This window comes from Carcharodon carcharias, chromosome 4, assembly GCF_017639515.1.
Source record: "Carcharodon carcharias isolate sCarCar2 chromosome 4, sCarCar2.pri, whole genome shotgun sequence".
Classification (NCBI taxonomy): Eukaryota; Metazoa; Chordata; class Chondrichthyes; order Lamniformes; family Lamnidae; genus Carcharodon; species Carcharodon carcharias.
Genome location: NC_054470.1, coordinates 180870484 through 180897723, shown reverse-complemented (window position 1 = coordinate 180897723; position 27240 = coordinate 180870484). Strand labels below are relative to the sequence as shown.

General features: G+C 43.4%; 1 protein-coding gene across 1 annotated transcript in view; it reads right to left on the bottom strand.

Moving 5' to 3' along the window:
• Positions 1-2272: 2272 nt before the first annotated feature.
• The window catches only part of hpgd (15-hydroxyprostaglandin dehydrogenase), an 83318-nt gene continuing 58350 nt past the window's right edge, over positions 2273-27240 (bottom strand). The window contains exons 5-7 of the mRNA XM_041186096.1: positions 24546-24622; positions 20242-20405; positions 2273-6122 (exon numbers count right to left, since the gene is read on the bottom strand). Coding sequence (XP_041042030.1) covers positions 5984-6122; positions 20242-20405; positions 24546-24622 — 380 coding nt within the window. The 3' untranslated portion in view covers positions 2273-5983. The remainder of the gene's footprint in view (positions 6123-20241; positions 20406-24545; positions 24623-27240) is intronic.

Here is a 27240-nt window from a genome sequence, read left to right as displayed (position 1 = left end):
GGACGACTTCAAGACTCAGGAGAGGTTGGGAGGGAAAGGACCCTGGGCCACAGACACTGTCATCGTGGGACTTGACTGGGGGGGTGGGTGGGAGACTTCAAGACTCAGAGGTCAGTAGGGGGATGGGCCTTCCGGGAGTTGTGGGGAGGAAAAGTAAATGTAGAGGCATTTGTCTTCCAATCGAGCAGCATCAAGGCCCCAACCAGGGAAGAAAGCAGTACATGAGTCCGACAACACCCAGAGGCCCATGGGAAGGCAGGCAAGAAAAGGAGGGACTGGGGAATCTGGCGTCAATGATTGCTTGCTGTTCAGAATACCAGCAATCATTGGCTGAGCAGTCTGTCGATCGGGATGGTCTACACGCCAGATTGACTGCTTTGGACATTGACCATCTAGAATGACAGGCTACTGAACCAATGAGCTTGGGCCCCAGTGATTGGCATCATCTACACACCCCTCTCCTGAGCCCTGCCCTTCTCTCCCTCTTTATAGTTGTGCTCTGCACAAAGTCTCGCTCTGCTCTCTGTTTTAAGTCTGTTCTGCTCCCTCCAGGGGCATTGGTATTCTGAAATTTGGACCTTAGACAGCATTGTAGGCACGACAAATTGTTTTAATAATGCTCAATGATCAATACAAATTTACAGCAGTTGAGATCGTACAATCTTATTGCAAAGAAAACAGTTTTGACTTTAATTTTTTTAAACACAGGTAGAGTTATGATATTCGGGGGCTGAGTCTTGGCACCTCAAAGTTGTCAGGTTGTTAACATTCGCAGCCCCTCATCATTCCCTGAACAATGCAGCTAAAATTTTAATGCATCTTACAGCTTGAGTACAGATCAAGGGGGAATTTTAACCTAAACTTCCCACTGGGAAACTTTAGGGATCGGATGTGACACTGAACATAAGATATAGTTGCAGGAGTAGGCCATATGGCCCCTTGAGACTGCGCCAACATTCGGTAAGTTCATGGATGACCTTCAACCTTAATTTCCCAACCACTCCCATATTCCGAAATCCCCCTAGAATCCAAATACCTGTCTATCTCAGCCTTGAATATGCTCAATGACTAAGCATCTCCAGGCCTCTAGCATACAGAATTCCAAAGATTCACAAGCCCCTGAGTGAAGAAATTTCTCCTTATCTTAGTTCTAAATGACTAACTTCTTATCCTGAGACTACATCCCCATGGTCCAGACTCTCCAACCAGGGATTCAGCATATACCCTGTCAAAACCCCCCTCAGGTTCACTCTGAAGTCACTGAGGGAGTAAAATGTCTCGTCATACTCAAAATTGAGGGCAACGTCACTTCACAGCAATATTTTAAAAAAAATATTGAATCTATAGCAAGTGAAAACCTACTATCCTGTCCCATCTCTGTTGCTCTGATGGGACAGGAATCGTGAAGTGCTGGCTGGCACCAACACAGTTTGGGTGTGTCAAGGGGGTACGACGAAAAGAGGGGGAGGGGTACTGAACCAAACTGCTGGACAGCTGAAAGTGGCCTGGGAAATAGAGGGCCTATGACCCTACATAAGATTTCACTAGGTCTACAGCTTGAATATTGAGTGTATTCCAGACCATTCATGGGGCCCGCTTCTGATTCATTGAGCTCCAATATACCATACACCAGCATCTCGCTCATATATGATGCATGGGGGAACCTAGGAGGTAGGAGCAGGAGTAATTACAGTGGGTGACACCATCTTGATCCCATCTTACAATGTGGCAAACTCACTTCCATTCTCCTTTAATAAAAACACATTGCTTATTACTTCAAATTACTTTTAGTAGCTTTTGATAACAGGCTAGCCTCAATAATCTTTGGCCCAAAAGTGATAATGGCTTTTAAACTGAGTAACAAAAAGATATTGCACTTATGTGTAAAAATAATACACTTTGTGAGAATTGGTTACACCACCCTTGATGTAGAATGACATGAAAACACCAAGCCTCGATTTTAAGTTTGCCTGCCCAGCATAAAACAGGAAGAGGGAGGGGGGGGGGGAACATTTGGAATGGAGTGGGAAGTGGGTTAATTTACCATTCTATCCCTTTGCCAATCAGACCAAAAAGAATTTTAATTTCAGACAGCAAGGTGGGATCCTTTTTAAACATAAAGATGGAGTTGGATGATGCCACTGAGGCCTGATATGCCATTCCAACCTGAGACCTGACAAGTGTTGATTTTTCCACCAGGCCAAATCTGAACAGTGCCGAGATTTATGGGAGGCTGCCTGTCTTCTTGTGGAGGACTGGGGGCTGGGGGGGCGGTGGGGGGGGGTGGGGGTGGTGCGGTGTGGGCAGAATGTATGAGTCGGATTGCTCCTCTAGACCCCACCAGGAAATCTTTGGCTTTCTTGTGCACTTCTCCTTCAAAGTAGGGATTCCTCTCCCAGAGTTCCTTCGATGGACTCTGTGCACAGTGTCTTTGTGGAAGATTCTTGTAATCTCCCCAGTAGCTCCCAACAGGAGCCTAGCAGATCCCTGTCATGGCTGAGGCCTGGTGTAGCCCAGTTTGGTCAGTCCTTCGCTATTTTATCCAAGGTTCTGGAGTTATGGCAGGAGACTCAAAGAGAGTCCCAGTGGAATTTTAGAACCAAAGTGTTTACGATTTTGCTACAGTGACACAACAATCCCCCTCCCCTCACCCCTGGTTAAATGAAAACGCCCTTGCTTTGGTCTGTTTTCCAGCACATTTTATAATTGGGACAGGTTTTATGGATTCTTGACCATCAATGTATCAACAAAGTATTGCAATTCACTAATACGTGGTGACAGCAGGCAAGGACCAGAACGTAGTTGCTTTAACTATTCCAGTGGTTTAGTTGGTAATTCTTTATCATTTGCTCATGGGATGTGAGCACCCTAATTTGCGCTGAGTAGGTGGCAAGCTTCTTGAACTGCTGCAGTCCACCTAGTGCAGGTACACACACACTGCTTCTTTTCTGGAGTGGTTTGATATAATTGAATGGCTTGCTAGGCCATTTCAGACAGCAGTTAAGAGTCAATCACTATGGCGTGGGTCTGGAGTCACATGTAGGCCAGACCAGATAAGGGTGGCAGATTACCTTCCCTAAAGGGCATTAGTGAACGATATGGGTTTTTGTGACAATCCAATAGTTTCATGATCATTATGAATGAGTCTAGTACTTTAGTCAGATTTATTAATTAGTTGAATTTAAAATCCCCCATTTGTCCTGTAGGGCTTAAACTCATATCTGCAGAGCATTAATCTGGCATTATGGATTACTAGTTCAGTAACATTACCACTAGGCTACTGTCGTCTATGATACACTGGCGGTACAACACTGAGACATACAGACCAAGGAGATCTCAGCTTCAATTCCCAGTATTTGAATTTTAACAGAGCAGAGAATGATGAAGCTCATCCTCGGTGGTGTAATGAAGAGATTCAGTCTCAGAAAAGAGGTTTTGTCCTTACTGAAACCTTTCTGTCTCTCTCTCCTTTAAGATGCTCCTTAAGACTAAGGCTTTAGTCACCTGTCCCAATATCAGTCTGGTGTCAAACTTTGTTTGGTAATGCTTCTATGAAGCATCTTGAGATGCTTTACAACATTAAAGGTGCTTCAAAAATGCAAATTATTGTTATTAAATACAAAACTGGACTAATACAGATAAGTCAGACATTATAAGCATGTAGGTTTAATACTTTACGTTGAGCTTCTAAGGATTTCTAGGGACAGTGGCTGATGCAGGACACCAGGGGCTGTAATGGGAAAATAGTACAGCTGATATTCCAGGACAATATGGTCAAATGCGTTGAAGAAGTTTCTCCATCCAAATCTATCCCATCGTAATGTGATCAGCTGGGTTGGCAGTGGGAAACTTCAGTATGTCAGGCTAGGAAGAGGGAAGCATTTCCAAAAGATCCCAGCTCTTGATCAATCTCCAGTAATCCCTGCTGGAAAGCATGTATTGGGCCAGCTGCACTTGTTTATGATGTCCTGACACTCACTATTTAAGCTCAGTTAGGTGAGTCATTGATGGCCTCTGGAATTACATGGAAGTACATAGGGTGGTGAGTATACAGAACAGACTGCTCAGGGAGACAGTGATAAGGCAGATTGGGTCAGTGGACAGGCACACTCATGGTGAAGCCATGAAATTTGAGTTCAACAATTTCTAGTTTTGAGTCGGGGTAAAATTATCGTGAAGCGTATTGTTGGTTGTAAAAACTCAATTGGCTCACTACCTTCTTTCAGGGATTATCTGGCCTAAGTGTGACTCCAGTCCTACTTTCATGTTGAGTCTTGATGCTCTCAGGGCAATGAGATATGGACAATAAATAATTGCCAGTGTCACCCACGTGGGAAAATTATGCTTTGTTCCTATAATACATACAGGATATTTTCATTTCTCTCAAGGTACAGGATAGGTTAAAGCACCTGTCTCCCTATGGAATTTTAATTCCCATGTGAAAACTTGGTTTCAAGTTAAAATTGCAACAGAGCCTTAAAATGCCATAATAGCTTGGGCTCTAATTTCCATTTAGTCATGAGCTCCAATATTAGTCAGTTCGGGGCATCAATTGTACAAGCAAAAAAGCGCTGTTAAAATGGGTGCAGAGCAGCAAAAAAAATGGTAAGTGGCCCTTATTGGATTCTAACCCCAGTTCTACCTGGTTTCTACTAGAGCTATGTGAGTTAAAATTCCACCCCCTCAACCCTCCCACCCCCTCAGCTTAATATGAGAAACCACAGTTGTTGATATTCCATAGCTGTCTGCCATCATAAGGAATCATAAGGCTTAGAAGGAGATCGTTTGGGCCCATTGTATCTGTGCTAAAAAATTAGGCAAGAGCATGTCTAGGAATAGAAAGGTGGGTCTGATATTGACAAGGGCAAGTGCAGCGATTCCTATGGAAAATCAGGAGAAGTGTCTTTTGTCATTGCCCAGATTTACCAGATGGAAGTCAGCCTGATCGACAGGTTTAACTTGCAGGCAGGCGGGGAGGACTCTGAGACAGGTAAGTCTGATCCATGATCCAGGGGAGCATTCCTGTTTCTCCCAGCCCACAAGCAGCACTGTAAAGGCACTTGCTTTCACCCCCAAGATGTCCTCACCTCCCTTGAGCTATCGATAATGCCCGAGGACTGGGAAACTCAGCCAACCAAGCCTGGACTTGTCAGCCCTGCCAACCTCATTAAAGTATATAAATGGCCAGCCCGCCTCCTGGGAGTGGACTGGCCTATCCCGCCTCAGTGAAACCCGGAGGTGGGGGTGTGTGGGGTTGGCGTTCAGGTCTTTAGAATTTTAGCATCTGTCCTGACCCCAACCCTCCATTTTTTAGGGGCTACAAATCAGCCCACAGAGCTGAAAACATTAGGCAACTCCAAAAAAAAATCTATCTAAGGAAAATAAATTGGAAAATAATACAGAAGCAAAAAAAAAAAGAAAATATGAATGATAGGGATCATTTTGCATGTATGCCCTGGGGTAGTGGACTGCATGTATATGGCGCACCATGCTCTGCTTTGAAAAAAACATACCAAAAAATCCCCATCAAGTTGATTCCTGAGAAATATGAGCCATGCTCCAGATAAGTGGATTAAAGAGATATTCAATTGAAAGTTCCCCCCTGAGTATATATTTTGTAAATAAAACCTTAATTGGTAATTCCAAAAGCATTGCGAGTTCAAGCTCATTATTAATTTAAACTATAATTTGTTCAACGAAATCCACAATTACTTCACACCGCAGGGTCCCACTTGATTATAAAAATGTAATTAAATTAAATAATTTAAAGGAAAAAACGTTAAAACGCAGGCCATGGCAAAAAAGTTGTCCGGGAATGAGCCTGCGTAACCTTTGGACATACAGAATCTGTGCATGGTTTCTGCTACAAGGGGTCTGTTTTACTTTCACGCTAAGCTCTCATGCACTGAATTCAGGGGCAGGAGAATTTGAGAAATGCACTGTTGGTGAGACCAGTGCAATTACAACACTGGTCGGATGTGACTTATTTCACTTTCGGCTGTATCAACGTCGGCTCGTAGATCTCAAAGTGGATTCCCTTTGACTTGGTTATCTTCATTACTGCTCCGTTCAACTCTTCCTCTTGAAGTATTTTCATTAATCCCTGAACGATTAGCGATGGTCTGCAAATCGCAACATTTCCATTTTATTTTTAAAACTTATTTTCAATGTAAATATTTCTGCATGCACCTCCAGTAGCATCACATTAAATGCAAGAGAACGAGGGATGCTTGTAGTATTTGCAATGCTAAAAGGATTTGATAGGGTAGGCACAGAGAAATAGGGCACAAGAGAACATGTTCCTAAAATTACAACTGGGCCATTCAAGGGAATTCAGGCAGTACTTTTTCTATACAAAGGTTGGTAGGAATATGGAATTCTCTTCCTCAAAAGGCTGCAGAGGCTGGGGATCAACTGGAGATCTGAAGACTAAGGCTGATGGATTTTTATTAGATAAGGGCATCAAATAGAGTTGCCAATGCTCCAGGATTGGCCTCAAGTCTCCAGGAATTGAAGATCAATCTCAAGGACACGGCTGTATGACATTAAAAAAGATTGCTTTTTTTGTCATTCTCTTTGAACAGTTCTCTTTACCAGATGTAAAAACATTAAAAATCAATCATCATCCAATTGGGTAATGAGTCTTATTGCTTTCCAATTGGTATAGGAAGGCAGTACGTCACAAGGATGGATGCGTTGATCGACAAATGGCAAGAGCATGGGGGCAAGTCATGTGATGAATCCTCTAGGAATACATTTAATTACTAATGGCAACTCTAGTATCAAGGGACATGGATGACGACAGGTAAATGGGGTGGGAGTATAGGTCAGTCATGACCTAAACAAGGGCTGAATGACACCTAATGCTCCTATCAACTAATGACATTCCAGGGAGGGGGCAGCTCTATTGCCATAACTTTGGTGAAACCATTCCCCAAGAGAAACAGCATGAATTCAGCTGGGAAAAAAAAAAAACCTTTCCTCTGGGGCCTGGTATGGCAAGAGACTGGGAGGATCCCTGTAGAATATCACAGACAGAATATTTAGTACTCAAAATTAAATTGTAAGTACAGACTGGTAATGATTAGTTCAACACTGATGTTAGGCAGAATAAAAAAAAAATCAGGATATGGGCATCACTGACAAGGCTGGCATCTATTCCCCATTCCTTGCCACCTTGAGAAGGTGATAGTGTTGGTGGAACCGCTGTGTTCTTGGTAGCTTTTTTATGCAACTGAGTATCTAGGCCACTTCAGCAAGTAATGAAGTGGGTTCTGAAATCACATGTAGGCCAGACAAGCTAAGGAGGGCAGATTCCCCTAAATTAGAGGCATTTAGATTTTTATGACAGCTTCATGGTCAGATTTACAGACACCAGCTTCTTATTTCCAAATTTTCTTTTAAAGAAACAATTCAAATCCTCAAACTGGCATGAGGCTAGTTGTGATTATTAACCAACGTCTCTGGATTATTCGTCTTGTATTGTCATTATCGTCCCAATGTATTCACACCAAAAGCTCTTTCAGGTAAGTTAATACAAGTGAAAACTAGAGTCAATGAAAGTTGGATCCCAGTGATGGGATTTTTGGTTTCCATAGAAGCATGGAGTAGATGGGCTGAATGGCCTCCCCCACCAATTCATGAAATTTCTAAAATGACAGTGACTGTGTAAACCTGGCCAATGGAAACCAATTTTCTAAAGACTGAAATAGGGTGGGGGTGGGTGCAAGAGGAGGACTCTGAGCCAGGCAATCAGCAGCAGCTAGAGGAGAATGCAAGAGGAGGGTCCTGGACAGGCAGTCAGCAGCATCTAGAGGAGAGTGCGAGAGGAGGACCCTGAGCCAGATGGTCAACAGCACCTAGCACCAAAAATCACAGCAGAAACATAAATTCATTGGTTGGTGAGAAACAGTTGTTAGGGAGTATCATCAAGTAGCTAAGAATTAGCAAAACAGATTCTTTTTAAAAGAAGGGGCTACTTACATTTAAATAAGAAACACAAGCAATAGGGAAATAAAGTTAAGTCGAGGCCAGGTAGAATAAAGTTGCATAATTAAACCAAAGTAAAATAAAGTTAACGCAAAGGAAGTAAGTAGAAGCCATGGCAGGACAGCTCATGTGGAATGCTTGTCTTGTAATATGTAGGAAGCAATGGATGCTACCAGTGTCCTAGATGACCACATGTGCAGGAAGTGTCACCAGCTGCAGAACCTTGAGCTCCAGGTTTCAGAGATCAAGTGGTGACTGGAGTCACTGTGGCACATCCCGGAGGCTGAGAGCTACGTGGATAGCACGTTCAGAGAGGTGGTCACATCACAGCTTAGGAGCCTGGAGACAGAGAAGGAATGGCTGGCTGCCAGGCAGTCCAAGAAAATTAGGCAGGTAGTGCAGGAGACCCCCGGGGTCACACTCAACAATCCATTTTCTGTTTTGGATATCGCTGAGGGCTTTGGTTCCTTGGAGGAGTGCAGTCAGAGCCAAGTTTGTGGCACCACAGGTGGCTCTGCTGCACTGGAGGATAAAAAGAGGGGAAGACCAGTAGTGATAGTGGATAGGTTAGTTAGGGGAATAGACAGGCGTTTCTGTGGCTGCAGACGTGACTCTAGGATGGTATGTTGTCTCCCTGTGCCAAGGCCAATGATGTCACAGAGCGGCTGCAGGATATTTCTTTTGATGGACGGTGATTAGCCAGAGGTGGTGGTCCAAGTTGGTACCAATGGCTGAGGTAAGAAAGAGGATGAGGTCCTGAAAGCAGACTTTAGGGAGATTGAAAAGCAGGACCTCTTAAGCAGTAATCTCAGGATTACTCCCTGTCCCACGTGCAAGCGAGTATAAAAATAGGAGAATTGGATGAATAAACACGTGGCTGGAAAGCTGGTGTAGGAGGGAGGGCATCAGATTTCTGAGGCATGGGGATTGGTTCTGGGGAAGGTGGACCTTTACAAGCCAGATGGTCTGCAAGTGAACAGGACTGGGGTGAATATCCTCATATGGAGATTTGCTAGTGCTGTTGTGGGAGGGGGGTGGGGGAGTTAAATAGATTGGCTGGGGGATGGGAGCCTGAGGACAAATCCAGAACAGGGAACGGGAGATGGAGAATTAGTGAGTGACTCTGAAAGGCAGAAGAAGCACAGGTTAAAAAGTGTACAGCACAGGAATTTGGCAGTGTTAAAAGGTATTTTAAAAGGTTAGTGCAAGGAGCATAGCAAATAAAGGCAATGAGCCTAGGGCACAGATAGACACATGGCAGCATCATATCTTCGTTATAACGGAAACTTGGCTTAAGGAGGGGAAAAAATGGCAGCTCAACAACCCTGGACATAGAGTTCTTAGGCAGGATAGGGAGGGGTATAAAAAACATGGGGTTGTAGCATTATTGGTTAAAGAATCAATTACAGCTGTGAGGAGGGATGATGTACTAAATGGAGCATCAAAGGAGACCATATGGGTTGAGCTCAGGAATAGAAAAGGGGCAGCCACACTGTTGGGAATGTACTATAGGCCCCCAAGTAGTGGAAAGGAGTTAGAAGAGCAAATATGCAGACAGATTTCTGAGTGCAATAACCATAGGGCAGGAATCACTGGGGACTTCAACTACCCTAGTATCAACTGGGATACGAACAGTATGAAGGACACAGAGGGTGGAAAATTCTTAAGTTGCATTCAAGAGAACCTTTTTAGCCAGCATGTAACATGCCCAACAAGAGGGAGTGCACTTCTAGATTTAGTCTTGGGAAATGAAGATGGGCAAGTGTATGAAGTAGCAGTGGGGGACCATCTTTGGAGATGGTGACCATAATATAGTCAGATTTAACATCATTATGGAAAGGGACAAAGGTAGAACAGGAGTAAAAGTTTTAAATTGGGGCAAGAAAAATTTTACGAAGCTGAGAGGTGAGCTGGTGAGAATGGACAGGATACAGCTATTAGAAGCTTTCCTTCGAAAACTTGTGTCAAATCAGTGAGAGGCATTCAAAGACGAGATTCTAAGGGCACAGTGTAGACATGTCCCCACAAAGAAAAAGGGTGGCACTGCCAAATCTAGAGGCCCCTGGTTATCCAGAAGCATACAGGCCAAGATACAGCAGAAAAAGAAAGCTTCGCTGTCTGAAGAAGTTTCAAAAGAAGAACTATGATATGGTGAAAAAGGCTGTTTTAAGTGTATATGAGTTGGTTCCTGAAGCCTACACGCAGAAATTTAGGAATATGAGAAAATAGCCTGGGCAAATTTTTATTCAGGTTGAAAGAGTAAAACAAAATAATTTTGATTGGGCATTAAAAATAAAGACAACCTATGCAGCTCTTAGAGAAGTAGTTCTTTTGGAAGAATTTAAAGATTCAATCCCTTCGGCAGTGTGAACTCATGTGGATGAATACAGGGTTGATTCCACAAGGCAAGCAGCGGAGATAGCTGATGATTATGAGTTAGTGCTTAGAGCTAAATTTATTTTTTTGTCACCCTTTCAAATCAGAAAAAGGATAGAAAGCAGGAAGGGGAAAGAAAGATGGGGAGTCAGGGAAGAGAAAGAGTAGCTGGAAATTCCCAGGAAGTTTTTTCTCAGAATATAATGGAAGGTGCTGAGGGTAGAAATGACATTCAAAAGTTGAGGCGTTTTCATTGTAATAAAGTGGGGCACACAGTCAGTGTGTTGGAAATTGCAGGGAAAACCTGTTGGAATTATTGGGGTGCAGAAAAGTTCTGGAAGGAAAAGTACCGTGGATTCTGAGGTTCAGGCACAGGAAAAAACCACTGGTTGTGTACAGGTAAAAAAGGGAGAATCTGTGATTGGTAAATAAATGGGGATGTGTTCGCAGTTTACCCAAGAGAGTTCTGAGGAGCAGGTTGCAGAACTGTTTAAAGACTTTGGGCAGAATATTACAGCACCGTTTCAGCAGGGACGGGACCTTAAAATGCAGCGAGACATTGTAAACCCTTTTGACTTGAGTGGAAACGTAAAATCCCGCTGTCGTAAAATTCTGCTCTTTGTGTGTGAAGGGAAAATCTTTCCATGTGTACAGGGTGGAGTAAGTAAAATTGTTAAGATTTTAAGAGACACAGGGCTAGTCAATCCTTAATGTTTTGGGATAGTAACCTTTGTTGTTCAGAGAAAGTATTGCAGGGACAGGTGATAATAAGTGGAGTTCATGGAGATGCTAAACGTATTCCCTTGTGGAAGGTACATTTAAAAAGTAAGTGGAAAACTGGCAAAGTGACTGTTGGGGTGGTGAAAAAAATTGCCCATTGCAGGGGCTCAATTTATTCTGGGTGATATAGCTGGATCACAAATGTAGGTGATGCTTATGGTAGTTGATTAGCTTGTGGAAGTGCTTTCAACAGAGGTGTTACAAGATTGTTTCTAGATTGTGCGATGAGATCACAGGCACACAGATTGAAACAAGAAAAACAAGAAGGACAGGCAGTTCAAAGGTAGGAAGAAGGTTTTGAGATCCAATTAGCATGAACTCTGTTTGATTACATTGCTCAGAAAGCCTCAGGAGAGGACCATTCAGCTGAAGTGTTTCACCCAAGGCAGTTAATTGAGTTGTAGCAAAAGGATTTTCAATTAAAGCAGCTATGTCAGACAGCTTACTCAGGAACAGAGGCAAAATGTATTCCAGAATGTTATTACCTTAAGGGTGATATTTTAATGAGAAAATGGAAGCCAGATCATGTTTCAGCAAATGAAAACTGGAGGGAGGTACATCAGATTGTTATCCTATTAGGGTATAGAAATGAGATTCCGAGGATTGCTAATGAAATTCCAATTGAGGATCATTTAGGAATTAGAAAGACACAGGCAAAAGTACAGTAACATTTTTATTCGCCAGGATTGCATAGGAATATAGTCAAATTCTGTAGAACATGGTGACAGGGAAACCACAAGCAGTGATTGAGCCGGCATCTTTAATCCCAATACCAGCATTTGAAGAACCTTTTACTAGGGTCATGATTGATTGTGTAGGACCCCTCCCTGAGATTAAAAGTGGAAATCAGTATTTACTGACAATAACGGATGTGTCTACCAGGTTTCATGAAGCAATATTACAATTAAGAACTATTACAACTAAGAAGATTGTGGAGGAGCTAACTACATTTTTTACAAGATATAGTTTACCTAAGGAAATACAATCAGGGTCAGGGTCAGGGTCAGGGGTCAAATTTTATGTCACAGCTGTTTATGGAAGTAATGAGCAGTTTGGGGATACAATAGTTTAAGTCAACAGCTTATCATTCGGAGTTAGAAGGAGCTTTGGAAAGATGGCATCAAACTTTAAAAACTATGATGAGAGCATACTGTCAGGATTATGCACAGGATTGGGATACAGGAATTCCATTCTTATTATTTGCTATTAGAGACGCTCCTAATATATCGACTGGTTTTAGTCCCTTTGAACTAGCGTATGGTCATGAGGTAAAGGGACCACTGAAATTTATTTATGAGAAATTGGTGGATCAAAATCCAGAAACTACTCTCCTGGATTATGTATTAAACTTCAGAGGGAGATTAGATAGAGCATGTGAGTTGGCTAGGGAACACTTAAAGATATCACAGCAAGTGATGGAAGTGAAGGCAGATAAGAAAGCGAAAGCTCACAGTTTTATTGCTGGAGAGGAAGTGCTACTTCTGTTACCAGTACTGAATAACTCATTAAAGGCGAGGTTTAGTGGGCCTCATAGGATTGAAAAGAAATTAAATGAAGTAAATTATCTAATAAACACTCCAGGTAGAAGAAAGATTTAGAGGGTGTGTTATGTGAATATGCTTAAAAAGTACTTTGACAGGGAAAAAGAACAAAAAGAGTTATTAGTGGTTGTCGATAATGAGAAAGAGGTAGCAATGCAAGACTCTGAAGTTGATTTTCTTCTATTCAAATTGGATAATGAGGGGGTACTTGAAAACTTAAAGGTAACATTGAGTAACCTTCCAGACAAGTGTCAAAGTGATTTGGAAAAGCTATTGCAGTCACACAAAGCTATTTGTGGAAATAAGCTGGAGAAGACAGATTCAGCTATATATAATACCTCTGTAGTGGTTTCATCTTCGATAAGGCAACATCCTTATAGATTAAATCCAATAAAGTTATCACAAGTACAGAAAGAAATTGATTTCATGCTTCAAAATGATATCACTGAGCCTGGTAACAGTAACTGGAGTTCGCTTATTGTACTGGTACCGAAACCGAATGGAACACAGAGACTGTGCATGGACTATCGAAAGGTGAATGCGGTGACAAAAGCGGATTCAGATCCTATACCGCGGTTGGAGGATTGTATTGACAAAGCGGGGCAATCAAAATTTATCACAAAGATTGACTTGCTAAAAGGATATTGGCAAGTACTGTTATTGGAGAGAGCAAAGGAGATATTGGCTTTTGTGACGCCAAATGGACTATATCAGTTTAAAGTCATGCCATTTAGTATGAAGAATGCACCTGCGACAATTCAAAGACTGACAAACAAAGTAATTGATGGTCTAAGCAATTGTGCTGTTTATGTTGATGACTTAATAGTTTTCAATCAGATGTGGGAGGAGCATTTACAGCATCTGGAAGAATTATTTACTTGATTACAAGAAGCTAATTTGGTGATGAGCCCGACTAAAAGCGAATTTGTGAAGCAAGTTGCATATCTAGGCCATACCATTGGACATGGTAAGGTGGCTCCAAGGGATGTGAAAGTCAAGGCTATCACAGATTTCCCACCAAGAAGTTTTGAGATTTCTGGGCATGAGTAGGTTTTATCAGAAATTTGTACCAAATTTTGGCAGTGTGGTTGCTCCACTGGCTGAGCTATTAAAAAAGAACAAGAAGCTTCAATGGTCACTGGGATGTCATAAGGCATTTGATAGTTTGAAAGCTGTGTTAACTACAACACTAGATTTGCATTATCCAATTGCGCCAAGCCAATTTAAGTTGGCCGTTGACACAGGCGATATAGCCATTGGGGCCTGTACTGTTCCAAGAATATGACACTGGAATTGAAAAACCGATAGTGTATTTTTCACTGAAGTTGAATGCACAACAGAGAAAATATTTAACGATTGAAAAGGAGACATTAGGTTCAGTGATAGCATTGCAGCATTCTGAAATCTATGCGGCAAAAAGTTTGTCAGAAACAATTGTTTATAGAGACCACAATCCTTTAAAGCTTCTAGTCAAATTTAGTCAAAAGGATATTCAGATGGAGTTTATTAATGCAACCCTTTAATCAACAGATTATACATGGGCAGCATTTTCCACCCGTCGGGGGAGGATGTGCGGGGGTGGGTGCAGGCGGGCGGGTTCCTGATCGGTGCCCACGGTTGGGGGCGCGTCACCATTTTACGTGGGCAGGCCAGTTAAGGCCTGCCCAGCGTGATGTCCACTCGGAAGCACTGTGCGCTCCCTGTGCGGGCGGGGGGTGGGGGGTGGAGGGGAGGGAGTGGGGGGGGTGGTTTCCCTAAGCCGTGTGTATGCTCTTTCGCGTATGCGGGCGATAGAGCGCACGGATCTCCCTGAGGCTAAGTGCTGCCTCAGGGAGACCGGTGGGAGTTATGAAAATATTTTGAAGGGTAGAAAAAATTTTCCTGACATGTCCCCCGTGTGACACTGTCACATGAGCTGGGACATGTCAACTTCTTTTATTTAAACATTTTATAAAAATTTTAATACCCTCATGAAACCTCATCCTGCCCGTGGATGAGGTTTCATGTTTTTTCTGAAGGCTGCCAGGGCTCCCTTAAAGTTGGATGGGCAGGTCCATTAATCATTTTAATTACTTTTTTAATGGCCTTAATAGGCCTTTGACAGTTCGGCGGGCGCGCAGCCGACTCTGGTGCGCTCCTGCCGGACTGAAGATCAGAATGAATAACGCGCGGTGACATCGGGACGCATGCCTGAGGTCACCCAGCATCATTTTACGCATCGGCAAGCAGGCCCCCCCCACCCCCCCCCACTCAACGACCGGAAGATGCAGCCCCATGTTGCTGGTGGAAAAAATCTATTTGCAAATGCATGGTTTGAAGCTCAAAGGGAAAATTGGACATTTTAAAACCTGGACATTGAACTGGAATGATATCTGCTGATACCAAGGTTTGTATATATATTATATGCGTGCATCTGGTAATGTAATAGTGTAAGTATAGTGTAAGTGTAGGAGTTAGTGTAACTTGGGTTAATAAAAAATGAAGCCGTCTATTAGAAATAAGATGGTTCATTTTTCAATAAGGAGGGGGACGTTATTGGAAATTATTTTATTATAGAGTTTTAGTGGGGTCTGTGTCTATGTATGTGTCTGTGTGTATTTCAATTGGATTAAAGCCAGCTAGTCTGGGTGCTTTGATGGACAGTAGTTTTGAGGTTATAATTAGGTCAATGTAAGGAGGGTAGAAGGTAAGGTGTAAATTTGCATTTGTTCCAAGAAACCGTTCAAGACAACGGGTGAAATCTTACCCTAGCTAGAAGATGCCAAGCAATGGTTTTTTTTTCAGTTTACTAATAAAATTGGTGGGATGAAAGGATATTATTGTTAGAAGAGTTAAAATTAAAAGCCTTGTGATATAATGGAAAATTTACATTCAAAGAGAAAGATGTGTATAAGGAGAAAGGAGATTGTGTGTAAGGTAGGGGCATTTTAAGATCCAATAAGTGTGAGAAGCCTCCAGCCTGTAAGCCTCAAGTCTGTCTGCAAGGACCCAGAGCTGCAAGAAATTCATTTTGAATGTGACTGTCCAGGGTGTGCTTTGCCAGAGGTCTGTTAAATCTATGAGCCTTACTGTTGCCTTAATGGGGGTATAACTTAGAGTCAGAATAATTAGAGGATTTTTGTAGTTCCTATAGTAGTAATTTTGCAGATGTATATATGTGCCTACAATCTTTCTTGTATTAATAATTGTTTAATTTAGTTTTATAAGATTCGGTGGTCTTATTACTACTGAATTCAAAACCTGCATCTCAAAACATACAAATTGCAAAAATGGATAATGACAGTTGTTTCAAGTTTCCCTTTGAGATTTGAACAACTCAGCTTTTACCATTGACTGTGTCATAATACAGCCACAAAATACTTAATACTGTAGAAAGCCTAGAGGAGCATAGAAGGTACAGGGGGGGAAGTAAAAATGGAAATTAGGAAAGCAAAGAGAGGATATGAAAAAATATTGGCAGGTAAAATCAAAGAAAATCCTAAGATGTTTTGCCAGTACATTAGAAGTAAGAGAATAACTAAGGAAAAGGTAGGGCCTATCAGAGATGTACATGGTAACTTGTGGGCTGATGCAGAAGATGTGGGCATGGTTCTCAATGAGTACTTTGTCTCTGTCTTCACTAAGGAGCGGGATGATGCAGACATTCTAGTTAAAGAGCAGTGTGAAATATTAGATACAATAAGCATAGTGAGAGAGGAAGTACTGGCGGGAAGAACTGGCATCTTTAAAGGTGGGTAAATTACCAGGGCCAGATGGATTGCATCCAGGCTGTTGAAGGAAGCCAGGGAGGAGCGAACAGAAGCTCTGACTGTCATTTTCCAATACTCAGTAGACACAAACGAGATCCCAGAGGATTAGAGGTCTGCGAACGTTGTACCATTGTTACAAAAGGGTGCGAGGGGTAGGCCAGAAAATTATAGGCCGGTTAGTCTGGCTTCAGAAAATTATTGGAAACAATTCTGAGAGACAGGATAAACTATCCCTTAGAAGGGCACGGATTGATCAGGGATAGTCAGCATGGTTTTGTTGGGGGAAGATCGTGTCTTACTAACTTAATAGAATTTTTTGAGGAAGTAACAAGGAGGATTGATGAGGGTAGTGCAGTGGATGTGATCCATATGGATTTCAATAAGGCATTTGAAAAGGTCCCACATGGAAGACTGGTCAGGAAAGTGAGATCTCATGGGAGACAGAGGAAGGTGGCAGGTTAGATGCAAAATTGGCTCAGTGACAGGAAACAAAGGGTAATGGTCGATGGATGTTTTTGAAAATGGAAAACAGTTTCCAGTGGTGTTTCACGGGGCTCAATGTTGGAGCCCTTGCTGTTTGTTGTATATATTAATGACTGAGGCTTAAATGTGGGAGGCATGGTTGGGAAATTTACAGATGACACAAAAATTGGCCATGAGTTGATAGTGAAGAAGGTAACTGTTGACTCCAGAATGATATCTATGGTTTAGTTGAGTGGGTGGAAAAGTGGTGAATGGAATTCAATCTGTAAAAGTGTGAGGTAATGCATTTGGGGAGCGCAAACAAAGCAATGGAATACACAATAAGTGGGAAGTTACTGAGAAGGGTTAAGGAACTGAGAGACCTTGGAGTGCATGTCCACAGGTCCTTGAAGGTGGCAGAACAGATGGACAAGGTGATTAAGAAAGCATATCGAATGCTTTCCTTTATTGGGTGAGGTATTGAATACAAAGTGGGGATGTAATGATGGAACTGTATAAAACACTGGTTAGGCCACAGCTGGAATTTTGCGCACAGTTCTGGTCACCACATTACAGGAAGGACATAATTGCTCTGGAGAGAGTGTAGAGGAGATTTACAAGAATGTTGCCAGGGTTTCAAAATTGCAGCAATGAGGAGAGATTGGATAGGCTGGGGTTGTTTTAGAACAGAGAAGGGTAAGGGGTGACCTAATTGAGGTGTACAAAATGATGGGGGAAAGATTTGTTTCCCTTAGGTGAGGGGTCACTTACTGAGGGCATGGGTTTAAGGTGATTGGTAGAAATATTAGTGAGGACATGGGGAACAATTTTTTCACCCAGAGGGTGGTGGGCATCTGGAATTCATTGCATAAGTTGGTGGTTGAGGCTGAACTGCTCAACTCATTTAAACGGTACCTGGATCTGCATCCTGGAGGCAGTGTAACCTGCAAGACTATAGACCAGGTGCTGGAAAGTGGATTAACGTGAATGGCTAATTTCTTTTTTTTCTTTTTCTCTCGCAGACAAGATGAGCTGAATGGCCTCTTTCTGCACCGTAACTTTTCTATGATTCTATGGATGTGGCGGGGGGGTGGCAGTGAAATTTGTGCAGAGTACAAAATGGATGCTGAGGAATCAGGTTCAAACCTGGCCCAGTTTCCTTTTCTATTGATTTTTAAATCAAGCTGCTTCTGAAAAGGACATTTTAATGTTCTAGGGGAGAAACCCTTAGTGACCCATTATCAGATGGGGTCTATAAACCATGAATGTATCATTATTTTTCAGGTGCTAAAGGGCTTGTTGCAGATTTCCAGATTTTTTTTCTCTTTATATATGAAAAGTAGTGTAGATAGATTATTACTTCGAAAATGCATCTCAAAAGTGGGACTAGAGGGTAGATATAGATAATTAGTAAAATTTAGAAGAGATTACTTGGGGGGATAAAAAAAAAATGCTTTTTAAAGCTAAAAGGCTAGATGGAATGTCGGTGCTTATCATAAGTGGTTGGAATACAAAGGTTAAATTACAGTAACATAATGTCCCCACTGTGTTCAGTCTGCACCTCAGGACAGATATACTGACTTTGAAGGATGTGCAGTGCAGCTTCACTAGAATGAAACTAGGGCTAAAAGGGTTAAATTGTAAGGACACATTGCATTGGACTAGGCTTGTATTCCTTGAGTAAACTAGTTAAGATGTACCTAAGGTACAATTATTGGAATCGATGTCAAGCCACATTAGATTGGGCTTGCACATTGTTAATTCAATACAAATCCTCTATGCATTTTACTTTAATCCTCATTGACCACAAGACCAATTTGCTGAGTTGAGTAACTCATTACGGTTGCCTCCAACTCTAGCTGTTGTTGTTCCACAGCATGGACCTAATTTGAACCTATTTTGTCAGATGGAATCATCACAGAACCAAGCCAAAGTCAATACCACAGAACACAGCAGCACAGTGTTAAAGATTAAAGAGGTGACTTCATGCTGGGATGTGATCACCGGCTAATTTTATGCTCGTCGAGGTGAGGAATTTTGTTACAGGCACAGGCTGTGCCAATGCTCTCTTGGCCAGCCTCCCATTTTCCAGCCTCAGCTCATCTAGGACTCTGCCGCCCGCACTCGGTCAACCCGGTTCACCCCATCAGCCCAGCATTCGCTGTCTGAGATTGGCTCCCAGTCCGGCAATGCCTCAATGTTAATTTCTCATTCGTGTGTTCAAATACCTCCTCATGCAGGCCCCCTAACCATCTGATAACTGTGTTCCTCCAGTTCTGGCCTTTTGTGCCTCACCAATTCCCTTTGCCCCACCATTGGCAGCCTTGCCTTCAGCTATGTATGCCTTTGTTAAACCACTCCCCCCCCTCTCTCATCATTTAAGAGGTTCTTTATAACGCACCTTTTTGACCATCTCTTCTGGTCATTTGTCTTAATATATGGTTTGGTGTCAAATTTTGTCTGACTATGCTCTTGTGAACCGCCGTGGAACACTTTCTTACATGAAAGGTGCTATATAAATGCAAGTTATTGTTGCTGTATGCACCATTACCCATCTTTTCCCCCAACCAGTATCAGCAGCAAAGACTCACTGATCAAACTCAAAGAACAACAGGGGACGGTTCAAGGATATGTTAAAAAGGAGCCCTTGGGAATGCTGTGGAGCCTGGTGAAGAACAGTGTTGGAGATGGCTCCCGTCTGTTGGACCTCAATGATAAACAAAATAGGGCAGAATTTAAAATGGTAGGTGAGTCACTGACATCTGTTGTGCACTTCTGCCCAAATCAAATTTAAACCCTTATTGCCTCTGTTTGGGAATTAGAAACAATGAGGGCAATTTTACCCCAACCCACCTGTGGGGAAATTGAGGGGAGTGGGAGCAAGGTTGGCTTTATACTGTCCCCAGTTTTACTATGTACTGAAGTTCCACCAGATCTCAGGTTTCCCGTCTGGAGAGCTGAATTAGAATGACCCACATAGGGGCAGAAGTGGGCCATTCAGTCCCTTGAGGCTGATTGACCAGTCAGATCATGACTGATCTGCATTTTAATCTCTTTTACGTGGCTTTATCTCCCCCATCTCTCGCTATCCTGACCCAACAAAAAAAAAAATCAATCATTCCACTCTTGAAAATTTCGGTTGTCCAAATATCCACAGCTTTCCCGGGGAAGAGAATGTTCCAGATTTCCATTACACTTTGGGTGAAACAGTGCTCCTTGGTGAAGAGCATCATTATGGAGATAACCATGCTCTACCCCAACAAGGTTGGGGAAATGTCCGTATTGGATATGTTTTAAAAAAACGTTGTCTTACATTACTTTCTCATCTCTCAAAATGTACTTACTCTAGCATTCCATAGTGGTGAACCAGCGCTTTGACACTGTCCTTGAATACGTGATACTTTCCCATCTTTTCCTCATAATTCACAGAGGTCAGAAGCGGAGTGTTCACAAAGGCTGGACAAATTGTGTTGATCCGAACCCCATAGCCCAAAAGCTTTGATGTTGCCTGAAAAGAAAGCAGCTAGAGAGTTACCATTCACCAGACATTGTAGTCCCGCTGAGCGCATCTTGTGCATCTGGGAACAAGAGCAAACGGTGGCCGCGCGCCTAGTGTCTTCACTGGGAGTCTGGGGGGCAAGGTGAAGACAGGACATGAACATTCTTTCAGAATGTTTCGACTACAACAAGATGTTGGAGTCCTTTCGTTCCAAAAGGTCCCAGATAGATATTATGGGTGTCATGGATGGACAAGCAGACAGACGAGTGGGTGCTCGAGAAAGCTGGTGTTAAGAGGAACCTGTTTGAGGCAGTGATGTCAAGGAAGCTCACATATTTTGGACACATGATGTGAACAGGATGGGAGTGTTTGGAAAAAGGGATAATGTAAGGTAACATACCTGGAAAACGCACACAAGGAAGACTCTAGTGGCATGGATAGATAATATCAGAACATGGACTGGCCTCTCTGAAGGGACAGACAGTGAGGGCACTGGAGAATAGAAATCAGCGGAGAAAGATTGTTCAAACGTGGTCAACCCTCAGAACGAGGGCAGACAAGGATGCTGAAAAGTCATAATGTTTTGGGGATTTACCCTCTCTGCCATAACCGGGGTGCCCCAGGGCCATAGTAATTATTAAAGTCCAAGATCATCACAGTCAGGGTTTGTCAGGGTAGCATGCTTGGACGAACCATTTTCAGCTGCTTCATCAATAACCTTCCTGTGGTAAAGTGGAGTGCTATGTACCTTTAAGAGAATGTACTTAGCTGGCCATGTGACTGTATTGACCAATCGCTACATAGCGCAAGCTTCTTGGGTAACTGTAAGTCTAGGGCTGGAGGTGATTGATGAAGCACACATGGTGTTAGTGCTCTGTTCTTAGTTCCAATAAACTACCAGTGTTTGCTCAGTTAATTGGTCTCTCTTCCTATATTGTTTCAAGCACCAACTAATGTGTTAATATCCAGGGCACAGCTAGCATTTGTCAGACCAAAGCAAATCTGATAACAAAACATAAAATTTCCCTAGTCAAGAAAGAGGCCATTTGCTGCAGGGCAGGAAATCCTGGCTCTCCTGGTCCTGGAAAGCAGCAGAAAAATTTGCTCTTATATTATCAATAAGAAAACATTAAGATCTAATGCCTTTGGGCGACGGAATGGCATGGTGAGTTAGATACTGGCTGACTCTGGGAACTGGGTCCAAATGCAATCCAGACAAACAGGATGAAAACGCTCCATCAAGGGTCCTTTGTGAAATGGGTTTTGCAGTCTCAATCCAAATCCTGGAGGGAAAAACCTTTTTTTAAATTCAATCATGGGACATGGGTGTTGCTGGCTGGGCCAGCATTTATTGCCCATCTCTAATTGGCCCTGAGAAGGTGGTGGTGAGCTGCCTTCTTGAACCGCTGCAGTCCATGTGGTGTAGATACACCCACAGTGCTGTTAGGGAGGGAGTTTCAAGGTTTTGACCCAGTGGCAGTGAAGGAACGGTGATATATTTCTACGTCAGAATGGTGGGTGACTTGGAGGGGAACTTCCAGGTGGTCATATTCCCAGGTCATTGATGAAGTAGTTGAAGATGACTGGGCCGAGGACACTATCCTGAGGAACTCCTGCAGTGATGTTCTGGAACTGAGATGATTGACCTCCTACCACCACAACCATCTTCCTTTGTGCTTGGCATGACCCCAGCCAGCAGAGTGTTTTCCCCCTATTTCCCATTGACTCCTCTTTTACTAGGGCTCCTTGATGCCACTCTCGGTCAAAAGCTGCCTTGATGTCAAGGGCAGTCACTCTCACCTCACATCTGGAGATCAGCTCTTTTGTCCGTGTTTGGACCAAGGCTGTAATGAGGTCAGGAGCTGAGTGACCCTGGCGGAACCCAAACTGAGCATCAGTGAGCAAGTTAGTGCTAAGCAAGTGCCACTTGATAGCACTTTTTGATGACCCCTTCCATCTCTTTACTGACGATTGAGAGTAGACTGATGGGGCTGTAATTGGCCGGTTGGATTTGTCCTGCTATGTGTGTACAGGATTTACCTGGGCAATTTCCCACATTGCCAGCTAGATGCCAGTGTTGTAGCTGTACTGGAACAGTTTGTCTAGGGGCGCAGCAAGTTCTGGAGCTTAAGTCTTCAGCACTCTTGCTGGAATATTGTCAGTTCCCATGGCCTTTGCGGTGTTCAATGCCTTCTGCTGTTTCTTGATATCATGTGGAGTGAATTGAATTGGCTGAAGACTGGCATCTGTGATGCTGGGGACCTCTGGAGGAGGCCGAGATGTATCATCCACTCAGCACTCTTGGCTGAAGATAGCTGCAAATGATTCAACCCTACCTTTTGCACTGGTGTGCTAGGCTCCCCCATCATTGAGGAATGGGATTTTGTGGAGCCTCCTCCTCCAGTGAGTTGTTTAATTATCTACCACATTCACGACTGGACGTGGCAGGATTGCAGAGCTTAGATCTATTCCATTGGTTGTGGAATCGCTTAACTCTGTCTATCACTTGCTGCTTATGCTGTTTGGCAAACAAAGTAGCCCTGTGTTGTAGCTTCCCCAGGTTGACACCTCATTTGTAGGTGCTGCTCCTGGCATGCCCTCCTGCACTCTTAATTGAACCAGAGTTGATCCTCTGGCTTGGGGGTAACGGTAGAGTGGAAGATATGTCGGGCCATGAGGTTACAGATTGCATTCAAGTACAATGTGAAAATGTGCAATGTGAAATTGTCCATTTTGGCAGGAAGAATGAAAGAGAAGCATATTATCTAAATGGTGAGAGATTGCAGAGCTCTGAAGTACAGAGGGATCTGGGTGTCCTAGTGCATGAATCACAAAAAGCTGGTGTGCAGGTGTAGCAAGTAATTAGGAAAGCTAATATAATGTTATCATTTATTGTGAGGGGAATTGATTACAAAAGTAGCGAGGTTATGCTTCAGTTGTACAGGGCACTCGGGAGACCACATTTGGAGTGCTGTGTACAGTGTTGGTCACCTTGTTTAAGGAAGGATGTAAATGAGTTGCAAACAGTTCAGAAAGAGTTTAACAGCAAGGGGGTGTTAGGTTATTGGCAGATTTCAGGTTACTATTAGATCAGCCATGACCATATTAAATGGCGGAGCAGGCTTGAAGGGCTGAATGGCCTACTCCTGTTCCTTGTTCATATGTCCGTATGTTAATTGTGCTGCTGATGGCTCATGGTGCTTCATGGTTTCCTAGTCTTGAGTTGCTAGATCTGTTTGAAATCTATCCCATTTAGCCCAGTGGTAGTGCCACACAACACAATGGAGGGTCTCCTCAATGTGAAGACGGGACATCGTCTCCACAAGGACTCTGCAGTGGTCATTCCTACTGATACTGTCATGGACAGATCTATCTGTGACAGGCAAGGTGGTGTGGATGAGGTCAAGTATGTTTTTCCCTCTTGGTTCCCTCACCACCTGCCGCAGACCTAGATAGCAGCTATGAAATTTAGGATTAGGCCAGCTCGGTCAGTAGTGGTGCTACCGAGCCACTCTTCGCGATGGACATTGAAGTCCCCCGCCCAGAGCACATTCTGCACCCTTGCCACCCTCAGTGTTTCCTCCATGTGGTGTTCAACATGGAGGAGCACTGATTCATCAGCTGACGGAGGGCGGTACATGGTAATCAGCAGGAGGTTTCCTTGTCCATGTTTGACCTGATGCCATGAGACTTCATGGGGTCTGGAGTCAATGTTGAGAACTCCCAGGGCAACTCCCTCCCGACTGTATCCCACTGTGCCACCACCAATGCTGGGTCCGTCCTGTTGGTGGGACAGGACACACCCAGGGATGGCGATGGCGGTGTCTGGGATACCTACTTCTACTTCAGCGCAACACCTATTGTCACTCCAGATGATAGGACAATTAATATAAAGGCTGGAAAAGTGTCAGATGATGTCATCTGGATTGCCAGTTAAGCTAAGTGATCAAAGTGAAGAAGCCTTTGATCTGCATCGAGCAATTGAGTGCAATGTTCCATTCCCCAGCACCATCACCTTGGGCACAAAGTTGTGTACAATACAAAAATCAATAAGACATTTAAAAATGTTGGTTCCACCTCACATGAACAGCAAAGACAAGCAGAGATAAGAATGAGACTGGGAGAAAATAATGACTCAGGATTACTCACTGCTATAGCCCTGGTGAATCCAACCACACCATGTTTTGTGGCTGTGTACACTGGCCCGTGTGCTGCAGGGAATATACCTAAATGGAAATAGAAGAAAAAAAACATGAGATCAGATTAAACAACAACGACAACAACAACTCGCATTTAGACAGCATCTTTGAGGTAGTAAAATGTCTCGAGGCACTTCACAGGAGTGTTAGCAAACACAAGTTGACCCCAAGCTACATAAGGAAACATTGGAACAGGTGAGGAAAAGAGGTAGGTTTTAAGGAGGAGGGAAGAGTAGAGAGATGGTGAGGTTTACAGACGGAATCCCAAAGCTATGAGCCTCGACTGCTGAAGGTACAGCGATGGTGGATCAATGGAAATTTGGGGTGTGCAACAGACCATAATTGTCGAAATGCAGATATCTCTGAAGGTTGTAGAACTGACGAAGGTTAGAAATGGAGAAGGTGAGGCCATGGAGGGATTTTAAAACCAGGATTCCTGATATATGAACACCAAATACTGACTACGCAACTCTGACACCAAGCAATATAATTCTACCACTGTGTGTATGCACACGCATGTGAGATCTTGCATCTGCACACACTTATCAAGCTTTTCTATTATAAATTAGAGCAATGGAGATTTGATGGTAACCTTGGAAACATATGTATAACATTAAACATAAAAGGTTAAAGACAGAGCGTGGGAGAAACAAATTTACACAAAAAGGTGTGATTTAGTGCCAGAATAATAGGTTAGATCGGTCGTTGAAGAATAAGGGAACAAAGTGCTGGAGGATCAGGTCAACCACATGGAGTCAGGCATACTGCTTGTGGGAGAGATAAACACCGGCCAAGACTGGGTAATCCAAATAGCCTGTTTCTATGTTGTGAGTTCTATGTTGTTTAATGCAGAATTCGTCGGTGCAGATTTGTAATGGTAGCTGCCAAAGTAATGTTGAGTGCAGCACCACCACAAGTTGGAGACAGGAATCACAGTTTGACCACTCTGCACAGGCAGTTCCCATTATAAATGTGAACAGGAGAATAAGGACATAAGATATAGGAGCAGGAGTAAGACATTTGGCCCTTCAAGTCTGCTCCACCATCCAGTTTGGTCACGGCTGATCTTCTACTTCAATTCCACCTCCCTGCACCATCCCGATATCCCTTGCTTCTCTTTTCTTTTGTCAGCCTTCTATCTCATGAAAGGAAGGTTTGCATTGTGGTGGTCAACCCTCTGTGCTAAGTAGCAGAGGGTGTGGCTTAGAATTCCCCACTCTCGCCTGGCAGTCTCTATGGTATTTGCTGCAGAGGAACACAGTGGGCTGAGAATATGCAGTATTCACTGGCCTCTGTTTTCTCTGGGCCCTCTTCTCATCTAGCTGAACTTTTTGTTTCTGCTCCCCTCTTCCAATGCCCTTCCAAACAGATAAAGATAACAATGCAAAAGATGAGGCTGAAGCATTCGCAACAACCTTCAGCCAGAGGTGCGGAGTGGATGATCCACCTCGGCCTCCTCCGGAGGTCCCCAAAATTACAGATGCCACTCCATGTGTTTTCAAGAAATGGCTGAAGGCACTGGACACTGCAAGGGCTATGGGTCCTGACAATATTCCAGCAATAGTACTGAAGATTTGTGTTCCAAAACCTGCCACTCCCCTAGCCAAACTATTCCAGTACAGCTACAACACTGGCATCTACCCAGCTATGTGGAAAATTGCCCAGGTATGTCCTGAACAGAAAAAGCAGGACAAATACAACCCAGCTAATTATAGCCCCAACAATCTAATCTCAATCATCAGTAAAGTGATGGAAGGGGGCATCAGCAGTGCTATGGAGCTGCCCTTGTGCAGCACTAACCTGCTCACTGACGCTCAGTTTGGATTCTGCCAGGGCCACTCAGCTCCTGATCTCATTACAGCCTTGGCTCAAACATGGACAAAAGAGCTGAACTCCAAAGGTGAGGTGAGAGTGACTGCCTTTGACATTAAGGCACCATTTGACCAAATGTGGCATTAAGGAGCCCTAGCAAAACTGGAGTCAATGGGAATCAGGAGGAAAACTCTCTGTTGGATGGAGTCATACCAAGTACAAAAGATGGTTGTTGGAGGTCAGTCATCTCAGTTCCAGGACATCACTGCAGGAGTTCCTCAGGGTAGTGTCCTAGGCCCAACCATCTTCAGCTGCTTCATCAATGACCTTCCTTCCATCATATGGTCAGAAGTGGGGATGTTTGCTGATGATTGCACAATGTTCAGCATCATTCTGGGGTCCTCAGATACTAAAGCAGTTAATATCCAAAAGCAGCAAGATCTGGAATCACTGAATCCCCCATTATCAACATCCTGGGCATTATCACTGACCAGAAACTGAACTGGACCAGCCATTTAAATGCTGTGGCTACAAGAGCAGGTCAAAGGCTAGGAACCCTGTTGTGTATAACTAGCCTCCTGACTCCCCAAAACCTGTCCACTATTTACAAGGCACAAATTAGGAGTGTGAAGCAATGCTCCCCACTTGCCTGGGTGAATGCAGTTCCAACAACACTCAAGAAGCTTGACACCATCCAGGACAAAGCAACCCACTTGACTGGCACCCATCCACAAACATTAATGTCCCCCACTGGCGAACAGTGGCAGCTGCATGTGCCATCTACAAGATACACTGCAGAAACTCACCAAGCCTCCTTAGACAGCATCTTCCAA